Below are 21141 nucleotides of genomic sequence, written 5' to 3' on the forward strand. Positions count from 1 at the left end.
CCTGCGGTCCGGCGGCGTGAGAGCGTGGCCTCCACCGGAGCTAACTCCACCCGCGTCCGCCGGCCCCCACTCAAGACTGAACAAGGAAGCCGCAGCCGCGCCTGCGCCCCGCAGTGCCTAGTCTGGAGCGCCCCGTCGCGCGCGCGCCCCGCGCCGCTGCGCATGCACACACGCTCTCAGCACGCGCACGCACGCGGCTTGGCCCGCGCGCCCCCTCCGCGGGGCGGGATCGGAGCCGGGGCGCGGGACTCCACTTCCCAGTGTGCCCCGCGGCGACGCTCGCAGCCGCTGAGGAAGAAGGCCGAAGCGCGGCGGCCGAACGGCGGCGGCGCGGGTCCCGCCGCACGCACGCACGCACGCACACGGGTGCACCCCTGGCCCCGCCCCCGGAGGCCCCGTGCGGGAGCGCGCTCGGGCGTGCGCAGGGCGGCGGCGCGGGCGCGGGGGCGCGCGGTGACCGTTGGCGCTGAGGGGAGGAGGCAGCGCGGCCGCCGCCGTTGCGCAGATCCGGGCCGCGGCTGTGGGGAGGGCGCCGGGGCCAGTGACCTTCCGGAGGCGGGAGCGAGCCAGGGGGCCCGGACTCCGAGCGCCGCCGCCGCCGCCATGAACAACTCGGGCGCCGACGAGATCGGGTGAGGACGCGCCGGCCCGCGCCGCCGCCTCGGCCGGCCCCCGCCCAGACCGGCCCGGCCCGTCAAGGTCACGCCGCGGGGCCGCGCCGAGCCGGCGGCCGGGGGTCCGGGGGCGCGACGGGCCGGGGTCCCCTGGGGTGCCGGGCGCCCTGCTGCCTCATGGCCTGGGACCCCGAGCGGGAACCGGGGATCCAGGGAGTCCTGTGGGTCTGGTCTCCCCGTCGCCTCGTGGTCGGAGACCCCGAGGTTCAACCGGAGAGAATCTGAGGAGTCTTGGAGGTCCAGGCGCCCTGCCGCTTCCTGACCAGGAACCCAGAACCTGACCTGGGGGTTCTTGGGGGTCCCCTCTGTTTCATGCTTGAGGGAGACCCCGCCGCCTGGCCAGAATTTACCGTCGGGGCCCCTCGGTCGGAAACCTAGGGGGTCCGGGGCATCCTGTCTGCCCCCGCGCGTGTATTTCCCACTGGCGGGGTTCAGAAGCGTCCCCGCGCCCGTGTTTTTCCTCGGGGACCTCGAACAGGAACCTGGGGGGTCCAGGGCGCCCCCTGCCCGTGCGCGAACTTGGCGGCTCAGCGCACGTGGCGGCCCGGTCGCGGGGGGTTCCAGTGCTGCCGCCGCCCAGCTTTTCCCACCCAGGACTCACAGCGGCGGCCCCTCCACCATCCACTCCACTACCAAGAGAAGGTTTGCAAACCGAGGGCCCGAGGGCCAAGGTCATGGGGGCCTGTCCCCGGTCTGCTTGCCGCGCACCCTGAAGTGACCACCATCTCGGCGCCTCCGCGCCACCTGATGGGTGTCTGCAACTGTTGTTTTCATGTTGCTCGAGCCCCTTCCTGCTCAGCCCCCATCTAAGCCCCATCGGTGTGTTTGAAAGATAGAGACCTGGAAACTTGGGCGGTGGACTGACGGTGGTGCTTCTGAGGTCTTTTTTCTCCTTGGTGTAGCTATTAGCGAGAGGAGGTTTGTTATAGCTAAGTTTTCCCTTTTAATTATAGCCTTGCCTAATGCTAAACGAGCGGGAGAACAGGGAAGCGCTCCCAGAGGAACCAGAAAATCCATTTCTGCCCTAGTCTAGGGGTTTGGTCTAGTTTTCTTTGCAGAATGGCTCCTACAGCATCAGCATAATTTTATAGTTAAATCCTTTTTGCAAAGATGGCAAAACAGCCTGGGCTGGGTTTCCGTGGCCTTGTGTACATTTCTGAGTGCCCTTCGCTTTGAACAGATGCCGTGTTTACAAAATGTTTGATTTGGTGAGTAAGGCATTGTTTGCTGCTGGGTGGCTGGCCAGGCTCTGGCAGCAGGTTACACCAGAAGACAGAAAATGTGTTTGTGGGGTCCCAGATCCAGAGTCCCCACGGCTCTTAGAGCGCCAGAAAGAAGGCACTTAGCTTCTAGCCTGGTCTGGGAGAGAAGTGCAGGCAGGCCCTGGCAGTCTGAGCTGTGTGTAGGGTAAATGAAAAGTTGCAGCACTTCCGATGGGAAACTAGCCTGTGGGCAGAATGAAAGTTGTAGCCCCAAAGGGCCAGACTTGAGGGGGGCCAGCAGTCTCCCTCAGCCAAAGGGATCTTTTTCTGACTTCCTTAGGCCTGGAGGGGAGGGAGCCTCCAGATCTAGGAGGCCTGCCTCTTGTTCTTGAGGAGATAGTCAGGCTGGGCTCCCTGGCAGTTCCCCTCTCCAGCTTGTACCAGCCCCTGGGTGAGGGCGGAGCCAGGATCCCCACTGGTTCTGGAAGGTCCCACCCTCTGTACCGTAGACCCACCCCAGACCCACGGGCAACCTGGAGAGGCCTCAGAGTTGGTAGCAGGATGGGATCAGGGACCTGCCTGGCTGTGTTCCCTGCCCTGGCACCCCAGCAAATCCAGCCAGGCCACCTGACTTCTAAAGCTGTAGATCTTGGGTGTCCCAGGAACTGGTCATCACTTTGCCCCACAGCATTGCTCAGTTTCTGTTTCCTGCGGGAGCCTTGTTTCTGGCGGCTATGGGGAGTGCAGGTCCACCTTAACTTCCTTGTTCTGGTGGCTGTTCCGGTGCAGTACTTGTGACGCCGCCGGCTCCCTGACCACGGGCCCTCTTGTTTGTGGGGGGGACCGCAGTTGCCCACTCAGGGTGGTTGCCACATGGTGCTCAGAGGAAGCAATTGCCTGTGTTGCTGGGATATGACGGTCTGACTGGTCACTGGTGGCACCCACTGTCCTCTCTTGACTGCCTTCACTGTGGTGTCCAGTCAGCCTCTCTGAGTGGCTCTTGGAGGGAGGTTGACAGGCCATGGGGCGGCTCCCCTCCTGGATGGGGATCCACATCCTCAGGAAGTGTGTGATGCTTGGATGCCACCCCACTGGGGAACTGTGCTTCTGCACTGAAGTCCCTGAAGGCAGGCCTTCCCTGCATCTGGATGTGATGGGCTGGGCTTTCAGCATCCTGGTTGTCATAATGGCCCGGTGGCCAGAGTGGAACCAGGGCGGGTCTCAGGGCAGAGAGCCAGGGGGAGCAGCCACTGTTACATGTGGCCTCGCAGGGAGCCGTTGATGTAGTAGCCTGGTCTCTGCCATGGCCTTGGAGAGTCAAGTTGAAGGAGGGTCTTCTGACTGAGGTTCCTGGAGCTGACAGGTTGTGGAGACAAAGAGGAGTGAGTGGGGCTTTCATCTGGCAGACGCGGTTCTGCTGGCGGCCCACGGGCTGGTGAGGAAGGACCCTGATGTGTCCGAAGAGAGGGTTCTAGAGGGACCTGTGAGGGGAGCAGCACTGGGTGTGGGTCTCTGGGAGAGAGACCTGGGCAGGTTGGGGGGTGGGTAGTCAAAAGCTGGAGGTGGGTGGGGGTGGAGGCCATGTGGGGCTCAGGTGACTTAGCTCCGAGGGGTCCGAAGGTAAGCCGACAGTTCCGTGGGCCAGCTCTCTGTGGAGTGGTTGGTGTGGACCTGGAGCATCCCAGGCCGACTTGCCAAGGCCTAAGGGAGGGAGAACCCGTGGCGGGGGTCGTCCGGTGGTGGGAAGGAGGTGTCTCGTGTTCTGGACCTGTGAGGTGGAACAACATCCCTGGCTTGATGACCCTGGGGGCAGGACTGTCCTGTTGAGGTCTCCTGTTTGAAACAGAGTGCTTTTTGAGGCCTGGTTCCCAGTGTGTCCAGGCTGCCTGCTTCTGGGGACTAGGACACGGGTTCGGGGCTGCTTGGACACCTGCACGGTTGGCCATGAGGGTTGGGGGCTATTCCACTTGACCCCTATCTGGTTCCAGACATTGGGCAGAGCCTCCTTAGTGGAGCAGACTGAGGCTTAAGAGGGTCAGGGGACCTGGTCAAGGTCATTCCTGGCATGGCTGAGCTAGAGTGGGGAGCCGGCACTCCTGGTGAGCTGGCCTGCTGCCGCTTGCACCCCTGATGCTCCTGCAGTGCTTCCTCTTGGGGAGTGGTGCTGTGGCCAGGTTTTGGTGAGAGATCACTGTTGGCGGGGGCCAGCACTCTGGCCGGCGAGAACACACTGGTCCTGTCTCGGGGCACTCAGTGAAGGCCAGGCTAGGGTCTCGTGTGTGCAGCCCCCATAGTCCATGAGAGGTGATCTCATCCGCAGGTGAAGGAAAGCCCAGACTGGGAAGAGACCCCCGCCTCACCTGTTGTTTTCGGGCATTCAGTCTGTCACAGAGGGCTCAAAGTGGGATGGCTCCCTGGCTGCAGGAAGGCGTGAACACAGGCTGTAGAGGAAGAGAGGGCCTGCCAGTTCACCTGATGGACCCGGCCTCAGCCCCCTGCCCTCCGTCTGGGGGTGCCTGCTGTCCACTGGGTGGCGCCTGCTGTAGGCAACCCGGTTGAGGAAGCCCCCGAAGGCTGACTTTCTGGCATAAGTGGCACATGGTTGCCCTCAGGAGCCATCCAGGACTAGATTTCAGGTCAGCAGGCGGAAGACGGGGCATGCTGCCCAGAGCCTGCCACCCAGTCACCCCTCTACTGTTGGGGTACAGGCCCAGGAGCCTGCGCTTATCACAGACCACCTGACTCTGGTCCCAGGGGTAGAGGAGGTGGGGTGCAGGGTCTATGGGGGCCCCCAACTTCAGCTGCAGCTGAGGGATGAATGACACTGTTCAGAGTAGGGCAGGGTTGGAGAGGGAGCCACTCAGGGTTAGCTGATCCTTTCACCTGCTGAGTTGCGTATAAATGCTCAACAAGGCCTCAGGTCACCTGGTGCTAAGCAAGTCTGGGCTGGAGGGTGGGCACAGGCCAGTTCCCATGCAGGTGTGTCCGGCTCATCCTGTCCAGGGCCCCTGAGACCACCACGGGTCAGTGAGATCTCCCAGGACCTCCTGTCTGCAGATGGGGAGCAAGAGGAGACAATATAGATGAAGCCCCAACACAATGCTGGGCCTGGGGCTCTGCAGTTCATCCCCAACATTGTGCCCTGTGCCAACCAGGCCCTGGCGCTTCCTCAGTTTTTACCTCCTAGATCTGTAACTTGGGGCCCGTAGAGCAGTGACAGGAGCAGGAGTGCAGTTCCCTGCCCTCCTCGCACGGGCCAGCGTGCCTTTGCGGACGCGCCACCGTGTCCTGTTTTCCAAACACAGCGAGGTGATAGCATCAGAAAGCCCCATGTCCATGTTGGCTCCCTGGCCAACTCGGAGTGAGAGTTCTGGTGGATGTTGTCAGCTGCACAGAGGACGGCCTTTCTCGTCTTTTTCCACTAATGTCTGATTTTGAAATTTAAACATGGGCTGGAGCGTGGACTGGTCAGACCAGTTCCACCCTCTGCAGCAGCGGGGGGTTGGGTGGCTCGAAGGGACACCACTTAGGCCTTCCCATCTTGGTCAGATGCAGGCTAAGCAGGCAGGTATTCCTCTCAGTTGGGGTTTGTCCTGGGTGTTCTGAGAATGCTCAAGATTTTTTTCCTCTCCAAGCTGCTTTTCCATAGCAAACCCATTTGTGCCTATGCCAAAGGCCTGAGCAAAGAGGCGGTCCACACTGGCCTGGGGCAGATCAAGTCCTTCTGTCATTTGCCCGCCTTGGTGTCAGGCGCTGGGGGAGCGGGGCACAGATGGGATTATGCTCCCCAGGGTCTTAGGGAGCAGGAGGAGCCTGCCTGCCCTCCCAGGGGTGTGTAGGGGACGGACGGAATGGTCAGGAGGCTGGGTGTGAGCCTCCTGGCCTCCATCCAGGAACGTGCCCTGAATGTGTATGGGGGTGAGGGGCTACCACCCCGAGTGGGGTGGGAAAATTGTTTCTTCTACACTGAGCCTCTCGACCCCAGGGAGAAAGCCGCAGTGGGAGGGACCCCTGAGTACAGCTGAGGCCACTGCCTTGATGGGTCTGTCCCCGTGCCCCGGCTGCCGGTTCTGGGGCCTCAGTGCAGCCAGCTTCAGGGGGCTGTTTTGTGTCCAGGCTGTGCAAGGGGGGATTGGCTGTGGACCGGATAGCGCCCAGGTGCCACTCTGAGAGTGCCAGTTTCACTCCTTTTTCTGGGGCAGCACGCGGGGTGGAGAGTGCCCTGCCTTGCCTTCTGGTCACACCTGCCCCAGTTGAAGTCCACAGCACGGGGCATCTCTCCTTTCAGCCAGCCCAAGCATGGCAGGCACGGAGGCTCTGGAAACGGTGGCCCCAGGGAGGCCACCAGTACTTTTCCTCTCACATAGTAGGGCTCTAGCTCAAAAGTATAACCTAAGCCATTCAACTGAGTCCAAGCTCCAGGAGCCTCCCCAGCGATTGGTGGTGCTTACTCATGCCCATGTGCTGGGTACCCCTGCTTTGTCCTAAAGCCCCACCACTGCTGCCCCTTGAGTTTGCCATGTCTGGTCTCAGATGTTGAAGTCTTTGGTGTTTGCAGAGCAGTTGGGAAGGGGCTCCGTGATCCCACTCCCGCACTGGCAGGTTTGGGGGTGGCAGTCTGTCTTACTGTGGTTGAGGTCAACATTGTGTGCGGCTCTGGACATTGTGACTCATACTCCTGCCATTTGGGCAGATCCCGGTGGCATTTTTCATGCCGTACCATGGCCGTGCCCCCAGGTGACCACCCCAGGGTGAGCCTGATGGGCAGCACCGCAGGCAGATCCCTCTGTGGTCATTGGCCGTGCCATGCAGCTTGTGGGATCTTGGTGCCCTGATCAGGGGTTGAACCCAGGCCTTGGCAGTGAGAGTGTGGAGTCCTAACCACTGGGCTGCTAGGAACATCCTGGGCAGAACCCTCCTGACCCTGAATGTTTTCTTGTTGAATTGCAGGAAGCTCTTCGTGGGCGGTCTTGACTGGAGCACCACCCAAGGTAAGGGCAGATGGGCTGTGGGCATGTGATCTTGTCTTCAAGTTGTGAGAATTAGCTTTTCAATTCTTGACTTACTGTCTGGATTGCGGCGGGGGGCAGGGGGCACTTGATTGGGAGTAGACTGGGGCAGCGCTTTGGAACTTGATCTTGTGCTGATGCTTCTGGTCAGGGAGGGTGGAGACGGAGCCAGCAGAGTTAGGCGTTTGTGGTGGTTGCTGTGTTCAGCCTCAGGCCTTGCAGGTGTCCCTCCTTTGGCAGCTCATTCTCCTTCCCAGGGAGACGTGGTGCATATTCCCTTCCCTGGCACCTGTCCTTCCCCCTCTCCCTATCCGCTGCCCCCATATCAGCAGGTCAGCTGGCGTAAAGGTTACTGGCTGCACACTCTCCAGGTCAGGCTGCCAGGCTAGTAGCCTGTGACCTGCCTGACGCCTGGCTGTGTGTGTCCTGATCTCTGAGCAGAGACGCTGCGCAGCTACTTTTCCCAGTATGGAGAGGTCGTGGACTGCGTGATCATGAAAGACAAGACGACCAACCAGTCTCGAGGCTTTGGCTTTGTCAAATTCAAAGATCCAAACTGCGTGGGCACGGTGCTGGCCAGCAGACCACATACCCTCGATGGCCGAAACGTGAGTGCCCGACTCTGAGGAGGCACCTGCCGCCTTCCTGCTTGGTGCCCCTGCGCCCCAGCGCTGTGTGGGTGCCGAGGATGGCTTTCCCCTGGGTTGGGTTACAAGAGTTATAACTCCGGAAAAAAAAAGTTACAGCTCTGAGCTTAGACCGGACGCTGGGCCAGGATGTGGCCCCGGCGACCTGATGGGCCTGTACCCCTGACCCTACTGCCGACACCTTCTCTTGTTGGGAGACAAGCCTCCTGTTCACAGCTGGTCCTTTGAAACTTCCGACAGATTGACCCAAAGCCATGCACGCCTCGGGGGATGCAGCCGGAGAGGACACGGCCGAAGGAAGGCTGGGTAAGGGGCGGGGGTTTCCTCCTGCTTGCTTCCCTGGGGCCCTTGCTCAATCAGACTGAGTGACAGCAGGCCTTCCCGTGTGGCGCTGAGCAGCCAAGCTCCTGAGCACTTGGATTGATTCAGTGCTGGGAGCTTTTCATCTTGTAGCCAAGAAGTATCTTATTAGTCTACCTTAGAAACGATGGCTCTTGGCTGTTTGTTGTCAGGAACCTCGTGTTCATCCACACTGACCGCTCCCACTGCCCCACTCAGCACTCTGCTGGCTGTTCCCCTCCAGGGCTGAGGCCTGTCTATTTTCGCACCTCGGGGACCCTGTGAGCCTCCTGTGCCCCCAGGGCCTGGCCAGCTATCACCAGAGTGTTCCGTTCTCAAGGAGAGCCCTACCAGACATGGTGGACTGGTGCTGTTGAGGGCTGGGACCTGGGAACCTTCATTTCTGGCAGGATTCCCAGCTGTGATGGTAGACAGGGCCTCAGACCAGGTGTGTATGTTTCTGAGTCTGCTAGGAAACATCAAACACAGAAACAGTGGTGCAGCAAACACGTGGGTAGAAACACTGCCCAGGTCCTTCCGTAGTCTGCACAGCCGTGCCTCTGTGTGTTTTGTGGGCACTGCGTCCAGGATGCCCGAGGGGACCAAAATCCGTGGGCGCTCAAGTCCCTTCTATAAAATGGCTGTGACGGCGCACATCCTCTGTGCATCTTAAATCAATTCTAATTGACTGCGGTTGCCTGATACAGTGTAAATAGCTGGCTGGCATGTGGCAAATTCAAGGTTTGCTTTTGAAACTTTGGACTTCTTTTTCTCCAAGTGTTTTTGATCCATGGTTGGTCGAATCCCAGATGCAGAGCCTGTGGCTGTGGAGGTCGGTGTGTGCGTGTGCATGCATGTGTGTGTGCACGTGCCCACCTCTGCTCGTGTCTCTGCCACCAGCACCCCCAACGATGTAGTCTGAGTTCCTGGCTGCGGTGCCTAGGGGAGGCAGCTTCAGGGGTTGTCTGCAGAGGGCAGGATCTGGCCCTGAAGGTGAAGAAGGTGGCGACTGTCCTCGGTCTTAGGAACTTCCCACCACCCTTTGGTCACCAGTGGGGTTGGTGCAGGCCCTGCTGCTCCTTCTCTGAGCCGGAGACATGCTGTTTGGGGCACTTGGGCCCCTGGCCCCTGTTGGCCTGTGAGGCACTCCTGGACAGCCTGGTCCCCTACAGTGTCTGGTCTGCCTTCATGGACTGTGCCCTGAATAGCAGGGTGTGTTTGGAGGGTTCCCTACATGGACTAACCATTTTCTCTTTGTTGAAATAGCAGAAAGGACCCAGGAGCGATAACAGTAAATCAAATAAGATATTTGTCGGAGGAATTCCTCACAATTGTGGTGAGACAGAGCTCAGGGAATACTTCAAGAAATTTGGAGTGGTGAGTCCTTGCCCTGCCCACAGCCGCGATTGGGGCGGGAGTGGCAGAGCCCTGTGTCCTGGGGAGGCAAGACAGCGCAAAGCACCCCACATGGCCAGTCACCCGCAGGGGAGTGCTTGCTGCAGACGGGGCCAGCTTCCCTCCTGGGAGGCCCTCGGCTGGTTGTAACCCTGCAGTCAAGAGCACTTGATCACGTCTGGAGAAGTGCTGGACATGGCTGGGTCCCATTCCCTGCCCCCCCCACACACACACCCTAGGACAGGGTGTGAAGGGATTGTTTTCCAGAAGAGCCTAAAATCTTTCAGAACTTCATGGGGGCTTATACAGGAACTGAATTCTAATAAGGCAGACAGGAGGCAGGCAGGGCCTTGGTATTGGGGGTCGGGGAAGGAGGCTATCCCTTGTCCTAAGCAAAAGCACGAGGTCATCTCCAGCTTCCACCGAGCACGTGTTCTCTGGCTGCAGTGTGCTTGTCTAGGGGGTGCCTATGCGTACCCAGGGCCTGGCAAGGAACTTGTGCTGCAGTGCACAATGCAGGAGCATGGGGAGGATGCGGGCCCAGCCAGGCCAGGGGCACCGACCCTGAGTGGGAGGTCCTGGCACATGGAGCCCTGGGCCCCTGGTGACCCACCACTGGTCCTGCCCCGCCTATGAGCACCCCTCAGCCTGCTCACAGCCCTGAGGGTCTCACACCCCAGGAAGCGGGCCTTTTGCCTCGGGACCTCCTGGCTGTGGGCAGACGTGCTGCCTGCCGACCTGGGCCCTGAGACCCCTGTCTCTGTTACAGGTCACAGAAGTGGTCATGATCTACGATGCGGAAAAGCAGAGGCCTCGAGGTAAAAGAGATCGAGTTTGTCCTTGTCCTTCCCCCTCAGATGGCAAACTATTTCACACTTAGGTGGTGGTTGTAGCGAGCCTGGCCTCAGCACAGGGTGACTCGAGACTAGCGTAGTCCTTCCCACGCAGCCCCGGCCTGTCTGCTTCCAAAGGTCAGGCGGTACAGTCTTGGGGTTCTTTCATTTTTGTTTTGTTTTTTAAGCTCATTCTTTGGAAGTTTTTCCAACTTGACATGAATTTCAGCATGGTTTCTGTTTTTAAGCGTGTCCTGAAAGATGAGTGGTTTTGTTAAATGGTGAACTTCCTCAATTATGACCATCTTCTGTTTGAAGTTCACTCAGTGAAGGCGGGGGTTTCATTTCATGTTGTCAGGCTAGGTCTCCCCCAGCTCGGCTTGAACATGGAGTTTCTTTGGTGTGTCCCATGCTTTTTTCTTGTTTTCCTGTTCTTTTTCCTGAAGTCTGTGGGACTGAAGTCTGTGAGGCGCGAAGCTGCCCCAGCTGCCCACACCTGCACGGCCACATTGGTTTGCAAGGCTGGGACACTGGGCACCCAATTTGCGAGCCGTTTTTTTTTTTTTCCTTTTTTTTTTTTTTTTGGCTGCTGCTATTTGTCCCTGCCTCTGTGTTTTGGTTCCTGAACCGCTTTTGGACCGGCCTCGTGAGCCGAGTGCGTCCAGCCCGCGGCCCCTGCCCAGCCCCTGGAGGCACTGCACCAGCCGCGCGCCCGCAGCATGCGCCCGCCATGCTGGAGAATAGTTTGCCATTTGAACCTCACCCTCCTCTCCCTCCATGGTTAAGTAACGTACTTTCACCTCATGTTAATTAAGCTGTTAAGTCTTAGTCTTAACTTTACATAGACGTACTTGCTTAGTGATGCACTTAAGTGTTTTCATAGAAAAGTACAGTAATGTTAAGTAAGTTGTTTCTCCTTTTCTCTCTGTGAATTATTTGTGATTAACGATATCTCTTTAGATTTCTCTTCTCCAGGTGCTAAATTATATCACACAGGTACAGGCCAGTCCCGCAGTCAGAGGAGGGAGCGGGCTTTGCTCCAGTGGGGTGTAAACGAAGTTTCAGTGTGTTTCTGTTCCGCTTCCTCAGCGGTGATGTCGCCTCTTGACAGACAGACGCATCCCTAGAGGGCCCGCCCCGGGGCTCCCTCCCCACGACTCACCGCCTCTTGCACTCTAAGGACCGCGAGCCCTGTGGCTTCAGACCCTCCTGCACTTGGAGAAAACGTTCACTTTCTCACATGCCGCTCATCACCCATGTTGTGCTCCACCACTTGCCTCCGATCTTGGGGCATCTTGGGACATGGGGTCCTGAGGCTGCTCTTAGATCCCCTGCAGGGCTGCCTGCTGTCCCTGCAGGGCTGCCTGCCGTCCTTGGCCTGGGCCCTGGGGCGTGCCGGGCTGCCTGGGCCGGGTCTGGGCAGGAGGGGTTGGCAGGAGGGCACTCCAGGCTTGACCTGCAGATCCGCGTTCTGTGTGGGTCCTGCCATCCTCAGCCGTGGGCCTTGGCGAGTCCCCGTGGGTCCCCCAGTGCTAGGTGGGCGGAGGGTGGGCACCACAGCAGGAGCAGCAGTTGGTCAGCAGGTGCCCCAGATAGCTTGTCCCCAATTTCTCTTCCTGAGCCTTCCATGCAGCCCCTGTTTCTTCTCCCTGCCTGTCCCACAGTCCATCTGAGCATCCGTGCCCTTCCCAGGGCTTGGTCCCCATGCACCTGGCTCTGCCTCTGCTCCCTCACACTGCCCCTCCACCCCCCACATCCCCATTGCCTGGCCTGTCTTCTCTGGTCTGTTTCTTGTTTCTTCTCATGTGGTGTGTGGGCTCAGGCTATGTGCGTGTGTCATGCTTGGACACACGTATGTGCTAGAGAGCTGGCCCACCCCACGAGGCTGGCGCCCACACTTCTGAGCTAAGCTGCTTTCTTTTCCCGTCTTTGTCCTCTTCCCACCTCGGTTCTGCCAGGAGTCTTTCCCCACGGTCCCTGCGACCATGGCCCCACATCCCTCTTTGTTCAGCCTGAGAGGCCGGGATCCCAGGGCTGCCCCACCCTGTATCCACATCCCTGGAAGCTCTGTGCCCTGCCCCTCCCCTGCACCCTTGTCCCTCCTCTGCACCCCTCTTCTGACCCTCCTCGGCCCTTCCCTGGCCTGTCCTTTGTTCCGCGGGGTTTTCCGGCAGTTGCTGCCATGAGTGGTCTTAGTGCTCAGTGCAGATGGGCCCCCGGGGACGAACAGCAGCCCGAGGGCTGGACACGCAGGCTAGCCGGGTGGCCCGCCCACCAGACCAGCAAACTTCGTTTATACTGCACTCTCTTGTGTTTGGGAAACACTAAATTGTCTTTCCCGTTAAAATTGTCCTTTTGATGACATGGTGCCTCTTGCTCTTGCTGCTGACAGCAGTGTTTGAGCTGCTGGAACCCCTTGTGGCCTGTATCTCTGTGTATTTAGTCCATAGATACGTACAGATATAGACACTGTGTGCATACGTATGGTACTTGGGCAGGACTCCTCGGGCTTACCCAACAGTGTTGGGCAAGCTTGGCGAGGCTCTCACTGTGGTAGAGACGTGCCTCCGTTAACGCTAGAGCAGTGTACGGCTGCTGTCAGCACTAGCGGCCGAGCGATTGCCAGCCGAGGGGGAGGACCCTGGGTTTCAGAAAAGCACAAGTGCACCCATGACACATTTGGGGCTGCCTGCCCGCTGGGCCCTCACCACCCCACTGTCCAGACGGCGGCTAAGACGCACCCAGGGGTCCCAAGGTCGTCTTTGATTTATAACTGGCCACAGCGTCTGGGCTGAGATCAGCTCCTGCCCCGCAGCCTCACACACCGGCTTCGCTGAAACCCTTGGTCGATCCCTCGGCCCGTCCCTAATACTGTTCATCATCCTGTTTTGTGTCACAACACCCTGCTACCTTGATTCACTCTTCGTCGTTGGCTAGGTTTTGGATTTATTACTTTCGAGGACGAACAATCAGTGGACCAGGCTGTCAACATGCATTTTCACGACATCATGGGCAAAAAAGTGTGTAGTTGTAGTTTTATTTTACCTTAAGACCAAACCAAGTCTTAGGCAACCTAGGGATTTCACTGGAGAGGAGATCCCTTGGCAGGAAAAGGGCCGGGCAAGTGGTCCTAGGACCCCTCCTGTGGGTCAGACCTGATTCAGGAGCCCCTGGCTCTAGAGCCCCTGGGGATGGCCGGGGGGTGGGCGGGCTGCGTCCAGTGAAGTCGTGGGTTGCCTCAGGCTTGGTTTCAGTGACCTCTCCTTCAGATGTGTGTCCCCTCCCTGACTGTCCCATGCCGGCCTGGAACGTGCCAGGCCGTGAACCTTTGAGAACTGGTTCCGTGTAAAACTGACGGCAACGTAAACATCCTGAAGGATTGGTTTCCAAATTGGGTCACTTACTGTGAACTCGGTCCGACCACATGCTCCTGGTAGTTCTTAACTCCATGCAGTCAAGTGACCTCTGGTTGTTTCATCTTCATACTGTGTTGCTGCCTCGGAGGGAAACTCAGAAAGTGGCCTGACCCCTCCTCGCCCCGTCTCCCAGGCCCCCGGCTCCTCGTCCCAGAGGCAAGCCCAGTCCCCCCTGCCAGAGCCCCGGCCACCCCATCAGCTGAGACACAGAGGGAACGTGGCCCAGGGTGGCCCCTCTGTCCCTCACATCACAGATGGGCAGCTGGGTCAGCTCCACCTGAGCCTGCTGTGCAGGAGACACAGGCTGTTCTAGGTGCTCATCAATGGCTAGTTTAGGGTTGGCATGCAGGTCTCCGGGGTGCGTGCCATCATGAACACAGGTTCCGAGGTGCCTGTGTACCCTGCTCAAGGTCCTGTGATGGCTACAGCTGGGGAGCAGTGAGGGCCTTCTCAGGGCGGGGTCTGCTCCCAGGGGCAGAGTCCAGCCTCAGTCCTGTCTCAAAGGGCAGGAGCCCACTTTGTAATTAAAACCTGAGTACAGGCCAGGAAGAGCAGATTTTTTTTTTTTTTAAATCACAAGGGCTGCTTTGCTTTGTAAGCAGGAACCATATTCCCTTAAGGAAAGTGTGTGAAGACTCATTAATTTGAGTTCTTTGAAACATCCTGCTGCCACACTGCCCGGAGCTAGCAGGGGTTTTGTTCCCCTCTGTGGAGCGTCCTTGGGGCATCGGAAGGTGGGGTCTTTGTGCCTTTGTGCCCTCCTTGTCCTCTCACAGAAAGGGGTTTAGGCCAAGTTGACGGGGTTCTGAGTACACAATGTTTGCCAGGCTCCGAGACCCCAAGGACGACTCCGGTGAATTCATTGTCTCTTTCTCATTAAAATTTATCCTACAAACAAGAGCAACTTGGGATTCTTGAGTGCTGATGCAGCCCTGGAGTTGGGGGTCTGCTTTCAGTCGGCCCAGACTGAAAAGGCTGTGTGAGGGGGGCATGCAGCCTGGTGGGGCGGGCACCTGGTCCTCCGCCCGCCCTCCGCATGCAGTGGCTCCTGGCACCTCCAAAAGGGAAGGCTCCTGGGCTGCTGACCTAACACAGTATGAAGATTGCTTACTGATTCAAATGTCCATTTTATTGCATGTTTGTTTACTTTTTTGTTAGATGTAATGTAAGATTCTCTTATCACATCCATCCCCTCTGACATTATTTTGAGTTAATTGAGATTCTTTAAGCGTTAGCCTGGGGAAGGTAAGTCTTTTATCTTCCATTAGACATTTTAAATACAAAACCTAAGTAAACCAACTGTGTTTCTCAGGTATGAGCTGGAAGCGCAGGCAGGTGGGGGCTCTGGAGAGGGCCTGACCGCCGGAGCGGCCAGGAGGAGGGCTGCGCTTGTGGGGAGGAGCCTGGCCTCTGTGTCCCTGGGTCTACACTGTCCCTTAACTTGACCCAAAGACCCCTTGTCATACACAGAACTCTGCAGACTCTTGGTCCTCAGCCCAGTCTGCAGTGGGTGGGACCTCACATGTTTTATAGTTGGATCTGTTGTACCTGAGAAACATTTTTTTAGACAAAAAAATTAAAATTTTTAAGAAAAAAGTTACTAGTCTAAATAAGGTTTATAGTTAAGTATTTAGTTTTAAGTCATAATAAGATGCTAAGTGTAGTCGTAAGTTACCTGAGGGTGTGTCTGAAGGGAAGGGGGCTTGAGACCCTTGGCGTCTCCCTAAATCAGAGTTTGGTTTGTCCAGGTGGAAGTTAAACGGGCCGAACCTCGGGACAGCAAGAGCCAAGCGCCGGGACAGCCAGGTGCCAGCCAGTGGGGCAGTCGGGTTGTGCCCAACGCCGCCAATGGCTGGGCAGGCCAGCCCCCGCCTACGTGGCAGCAGGGATATGGCCCACAAGGTAAGGGTGTTTGCCTGCCCACCAGCCCCAGGAGCTTCCTGCAGCTCTGGCACCAGGGTGGGCCAGGTGGGATACGGGAGCCAGAACTGTGGAGCGTCGTCACCCGGGGCCAAGTGGGTTTGTCCCCTCAGCTACCCCCAGGCACCAGGGGTGCTGGGGCGGTACCTTCAGGGGAGGTCAGGGGTCATGCCCAGCAGCCAGCTTTGCCCCCAGGGCGAGCACTGAGGCTGGAGTGGATGTGGGCAGGTCAGGCTGTCTTCAGAGCTTCACTTGGATGCTCCTCAGAGGAGCAAGGAGGAAATATGAGCCCTGCCTTGTGGGCCCTTTGGGTCTGTTCCAGCTCCCCTGGCTTTGCGCTTGCCATGTAGCATGGGTGGACCTTTTACAGACCACTTGGGATGGCCAGGAGCCTCCATGCCCTTTAGAGACCTAGAGAAGGGTGTCCAAGGAAGGATACCAGTACCCTGAGCTGTAGAGCTGTTTCTACCTGGCTCCAAGTTTCACCTGGTCTCTTCAGAGCTGGCTTTAAAAGTGTTTTTTATTGCAAAATGAGCCACAGCTATAGGAAACTGGCCAGTGAGACCGGATGCTCTCACGCCCATCGCAGGGAAAGAACCAGCACTTGGCCGGAGGACACCCTGGGTCCCCGCTCTCCTGGCTGACAGCCTCCCTGTTGGGTGTCCCTGGAGCTGCTCTGACGTCTTTGCCCTGCACCTGAGATGTGTCAGGAAATTGGGTCCCCTGGGGGGGCAGGGTCCCCCAATCCATACCTGGTGCTGATGTGGCACGCCCCACTCCTCCCTGTCTCCCTGCAGGAATGTGGGTGCCGGCAGGACAGGCGATCGGTAAGTCCCTGTTGGAAAAAAACATAGAAAAGCAGGATCTGAGCGGGGTGGGGCAGGGAAAGGGCTTCTTCACCTCACCTGTATGCTATGTTCCAGGTGGCTATGGACCGCCCCCCGCAGGAAGAGGAGCCCCCCCGCCGCCCCCACCCTTCACCTCCTACATTGTGTCTACCCCTCCTGGAGGCTTCCCGCCTCCCCAGGGCTTCCCCCAGGGCTACGGCGCGCCCCCACAGTTCAGTAAGTGCCTTGGGCCCCTGGGGGTGGGCCTGGGGCATGTCAGCACAGAGAGCCGACTCCCCACACCTCAGGTGAGGGCTGGACTCACCTTGTCCACTCGGCTGGATTCTCTGTCCCCAGCAGCCTGTGTCCACCAAAAGAGGAGTGCCCCCATTGACCCCATTGGGCCGGCAGGTGGGGGTGCTGGGGCATGTCATTCAGCCGGCAGGAGTCCTCCTCCCCCTTCCATCCCTCTCCGACCCTGCGCTGCGTGCTGAGTGGCCATCTGTGACCAGGGTCCCAGGACACTGCAGTTTTGTAGCCCTGCCATGGCATGCAGGCCACCTGACAACCAAGTCAGGCTGCCACTCCCGGCCCAGGCCTAGATCACTTTCATTTCTAATAGGAAAGAGCAGGTCTTTCTTCATAGATGCCCGCACTTCCTATCCTCCTGGGACCCTGGGCTTGGAACGCAGCCCCACCTCACTCTGCCAGGCCACTGGCTGGTCGCTGTCTGCCCAGCAGGGTTGTTCCCTGGGCTGCAGGCTGGTCAGCTGGGGTGGATGCATGTGGTCCTGGTGGCAGAAGAGCATGAGCACCACGTCTGTCTGTCTCCTGTCTGTCCACAGGTTTTGGCTACGGACCTCCACCTCCCCCACCAGATCAGTTTGCCCCTCCAGGGGTTCCCCCACCACCGGCCACTCCCGGGGCCGCACCTCTGGCCTTCCCACCACCTCCATCTCAGGCTGCCCCAGACATGAGCAAACCACCGACCGCCCAGCCCGACTTCCCGTACAGCCAGTATGGTGAGTGCCTTGCTCCCCGTCCGCCTGGGGGTTGGGTGCCACAGGACTGTGGGATTGCTTGCAGGGCCCAGACTAGAGCAGGCCTGAGGTGGGATCTTGGCCAGGGTGCTGGTGTGGAGGAGCATTCACAGCTCGGCACCTGTGTCTGGAGCCTGTGGGTGTGGGGGCCCCAGCGGGCCTGCGCCGTGTGTGTCTGAATCTGCCATACATAGGGTGGGCTTGGGGGCCATGCGGCATCAGTCGGCATCCAGCTTCACCAAGGGGTGCTCACCAAGTAGGTGCTGGAGACCAGGGTCTGCGCCCGTGAGAGCAGCTCGAGTGGGGGCAGGGTGGCATGGGGCTCTCTTGTGCTGAACAGATGCCCCCCCAGCACCCCCATATCTCAGGTTCTTGTGCCCTCGGGGCCTTGCCCGGCTGTGGTCATGTGGGTTCTCGCCTCGCCCAGAGCAGGACACCACGGTGGTGGGTGCAGTGTTGCTGACCCCTAGAGGGGATGTACGAGCGACTGAGCAAGCATGTGCCCCCCACCCCCCCTCCTCTGCCAAGGCCGCCCGGGGCAGTTACCCTGGTCTCATCTCTCGCCAGGCCTGGGCACCTCTTCTCCAGAGCCGCCAGGCTTCGGCCCACACTTTGTTTACACTCTTTTGGTCAGGCTGAGCAGTGATGTGGCCTAGGTAGGTGGTGCCTCCTCCTCCATGGTCCCCCCTGTCTGCGCCCGGGCCACGGACGGCACCTCCTCTGCTGTTCTGGGCGGGGGTGGACTCGGCGGTGCCCTCGGGGACGGGCCCTTGCCAGGGTGAGGATCTCAACTGGCCACCACCCCACTGGCCCTGGAGCTCTGCCCCCACGGTCGGCACCACTGACCCAGGGGGCCTCATGGGGCGGGTTGGCCCTGCTCTAAGGAGGGGCAGCACTGTTGGGGTCCAAGCTTTGCAGCTCAGCCTGATCTGTAATGTTTCTTCAAATCCTGGAATCTGCCACGTCCACCCTGAGTTCCACTGGAGAACAAACCTTGTAGGAGCCTGTGGTCCCCCAGGTCTGGCCAGGTGTCTTGTGTTTCCAAGCTCGAAGGCCTCGCCAGCCGCGAGGGTGCGCCGCAGGCCCCCAGCCCGAGGCAGGGCAGTAAGTGGGGGAAGGGGTCTCGGAGCTGCTCTCCTTTCTGTGAAGATGGCTGCCTGGGTCCCAGCAGGGCTCCGGGGGGGTCCCTCCATCCACTGGGTCCAGGCCCCACCCCAGCTCACTGGGCTCTTCCCTGCAGGTTACGGACAGGACTTGGCCAGCTTCGGACAGGGCTTCTCAGACCCCAGCCAGCAGCCTCCCTCCTACGGGGGCCCCTCAGTGCCTGGCTCGGGGGGTCCCCCCGCTGGCGGAAGTGGCTTTGGACGCGGTCAGAACCACAACGTACAAGGATTCCATCCCTATCGACGCTAGCTGCAGCCCCTCCTTGCGGATGGCAGGCGGCTGAGACCAGGATTCAAACTTGTGAACTCGTGACAATCACAAACTTGGTGGAAATACCGACTCGACCGTGGGGGGAGGGGGGGAGGCTTTTGGCGGTGGCTGTGGGTACCTGGACTGAGGTTTTTAAATATATTTCTTTCTCTAACCCATCAGCACAATAAAAAAAAAGTCACTGGTTCAACAACAGGGTTTAAAAAAAATTCTTCAGCTTTAATTCAAAACTTCAGGTTTCTTTTTCTTCCTTTTTTTTTTTTGAAATTATTTTCTTGAGCCTTTATTTTACCGTATATTGTAAACTTTTATGTTAAAGAAAAAAATATACATTTACAAATTGTGAGATTTTTAAGAGAAATTTTCTACGATGTATACTTGCTTATTTTTTAATTTAAAACAGGGTTTCCGTCGGCACTGGTGGAGGTGAGGGGCGTTTTTAGTCCCTTGCTCCTGGCTTTGAGGGTTGGGACTTGTTGGTCCAGAAACTCTGGGAGCATAAAGAAGAAATCTACTGAGTGTGTTTTGTTTTTTGTTTTCTTCTCTGCTTTTGTCGACTGGCGTGCCTGGCCATATCTGCAGGAGCGTTGTGGGGCCGCGCCTGCCTGTGTCCACCCGCCATCCAGAACCAGGGGGCCAGGCTGGCCCATCTCCCGTGCTCGGGGCTTCAGGGCATCCGCGCTGACCAGTTTGAATAAAGAAAGTGCGTTTGGACTAGAAACCCACGTTGTGTCCGTCTTTCCCTCTGCTGGGAGTAGCCCCTTCCCGTGCAGGAAGCTGGGCCCTCCTCAGCAGGTATGGGGGTCTTGGGGTCTGGAGCCTGGGGTTGGGGGCCTGCTCAGAACTGCAGGCCCCCTGTGAGGGGCCTTGGGCACTGGGGTCCATTGGCCACTTGCTGGGTGCCGAGGAAGAGGAGTTTAGACAGATCTGGGTGGGGCTCGCCAGGCCCCTTCCACCCCTGCAGAGGTGACACCTGGACTGTGGCTTCGGGCAGGCTGCTCACCTTTCCAGGCATTGGCTGTGGGCAGGGCTGGTGGGACTCCCAGTTCAGGGCTGGTTGGGTACAGCCTTATGGAGCTGAAGGTCGTGGTGGTGGGCCAGGAACCTGGGGGCAGGGAGGTGGGGTGGGACGAGCTCCCACCTGCAGAGTTCCCCCTGCCATGTGAAAGGATGGGGCTGTCACTTCACTGGAAAAATCACAAGCAAGATTTTAGGGGGAAAGTGATTTGAAAATGTCTGGATGGCTCCAGTGTGCTGGACTGGAGATAATGTAATGAACTCAAATAGCCAGAAAGCCCTGCCCCAACCAACAGACCAGCTCAGAGAGCCGGGGAGAAAGGCACCTTCTCCCCTAGACCCAAAATGCCCCTCGTCCTGTCCCTTCTACATGTCACATCTCTTTTAGTCCTCAGACTACTGCTTTCTTTTGCATTAAACGAATATTTTCTAGTGTAATATTTTAATTCTTTCAATGATTTTTTTTTTTCATTGTAGTTTTTGAGGTTTTTAGAGTACCATATGCACCTGTTTGGTTGCTTTTTATTGTGACAAAATTTAAGATTGGTCGTTTTTAACCATTTCTAAGTACACACAGCTCGGTGGCGTTAAGCACCCAGTCACGTTGTGCAGCCATCCCCACCATAATCTCTAGAACTTCCTCATCTTCCCAAACTGAAATCTCACTCACCCTCCTCCAGCCCCAGCCCCCCAAGATCTACTTTCTGTCTATGGGTTTGAGTCCTCTAGGGACCTCTTCTGAGTGAAGTAGTGCAGTATTTGTCCAGTGTTTGGGTTCTCACACTGATGTCTTCCAGGTCCATCCACATTGTAGCAGGTGTCAAAATATCCTTCCTTTTCAAGGCTGGATAATATTTCACTGTGAACGAACCACATTGTTTATCCATCATTCATGGATGGGCACCAGTTGTTTCCACCTCTTGTCAATCATGCTGCTGTGAACAGGCATGTGCAAATCTGCTTGAGTCCCTGCTTTCAGTTCCTTGGGGTGTGCACCCAGGAGTGGAATTGCTGACATCATGGAACCACATACATCTTAGTGTACCAGAATCACCTTCGGATGGACACTGTTCCACTGAATATTGACAAAGTATGCCTGGCGTGTTGTGGTTCATGGGGTCACAGAGTCGGACACAACTGAGCGACTGAACTGAACCCCTATATAGTTCTTGTCTCTTGTCCTGTTCTTGGTATTGTTATATTACCCCTCTATGTGTTGCAAACCTAACACTGCAGTGTTACAGTTGTTACTTTATATAATTCTGTCTGTTAAAGGCTTGCAGGCCCTTATCAGGGATGCCATTTCTAACCGTCTGTGCAAAGCCAGTGTCCCACCCTCTTGGGTCAGATATCTGTATGACCTTGTCCCTTACAGGTATGCCTCGACC

General features: G+C 57.9%; 1 protein-coding gene across 6 annotated transcripts; it reads left to right on the forward strand.

The window, feature by feature from the left end:
* The first annotated feature begins 451 nt into the window (after positions 1-451).
* On the forward strand, positions 452-19457 carry DAZAP1 (DAZ associated protein 1). Of its 6 annotated transcripts, XM_070793509.1 has the most exons (13): positions 452-632; positions 6827-6867; positions 7327-7493; positions 7773-7838; positions 9138-9248; positions 10036-10084; positions 13037-13119; positions 15264-15417; positions 16233-16262; positions 16359-16499; positions 17108-17284; positions 17870-17958; positions 18543-18684. In XM_070793509.1, the coding sequence occupies exons 1-12, from the start codon at positions 604-606 to the stop codon at positions 17956-17958; spliced, it is 1137 nt and encodes a 378-aa protein (XP_070649610.1). In that variant the 5' UTR covers positions 452-603; the 3' UTR covers positions 18543-18684. The 6 variants fall into 6 exon arrangements, with proteins under 6 accessions (XP_070649610.1, XP_070649608.1, XP_070649609.1 ...); XM_070793507.1 differs by lacking the exon at positions 17870-17958 and having other exon boundaries at positions 458-632; positions 18543-19457; XM_070793508.1 differs by lacking the exon at positions 17870-17958 and having other exon boundaries at positions 458-632; positions 9141-9248; positions 18543-19457.
* The last annotated feature ends 1684 nt before the right edge of the window (positions 19458-21141 follow it).

Source organism: Bos indicus, chromosome 7 (genome assembly GCF_029378745.1).
Source record: "Bos indicus isolate NIAB-ARS_2022 breed Sahiwal x Tharparkar chromosome 7, NIAB-ARS_B.indTharparkar_mat_pri_1.0, whole genome shotgun sequence".
Taxonomy (NCBI): Eukaryota; Metazoa; Chordata; class Mammalia; order Artiodactyla; family Bovidae; genus Bos; species Bos indicus.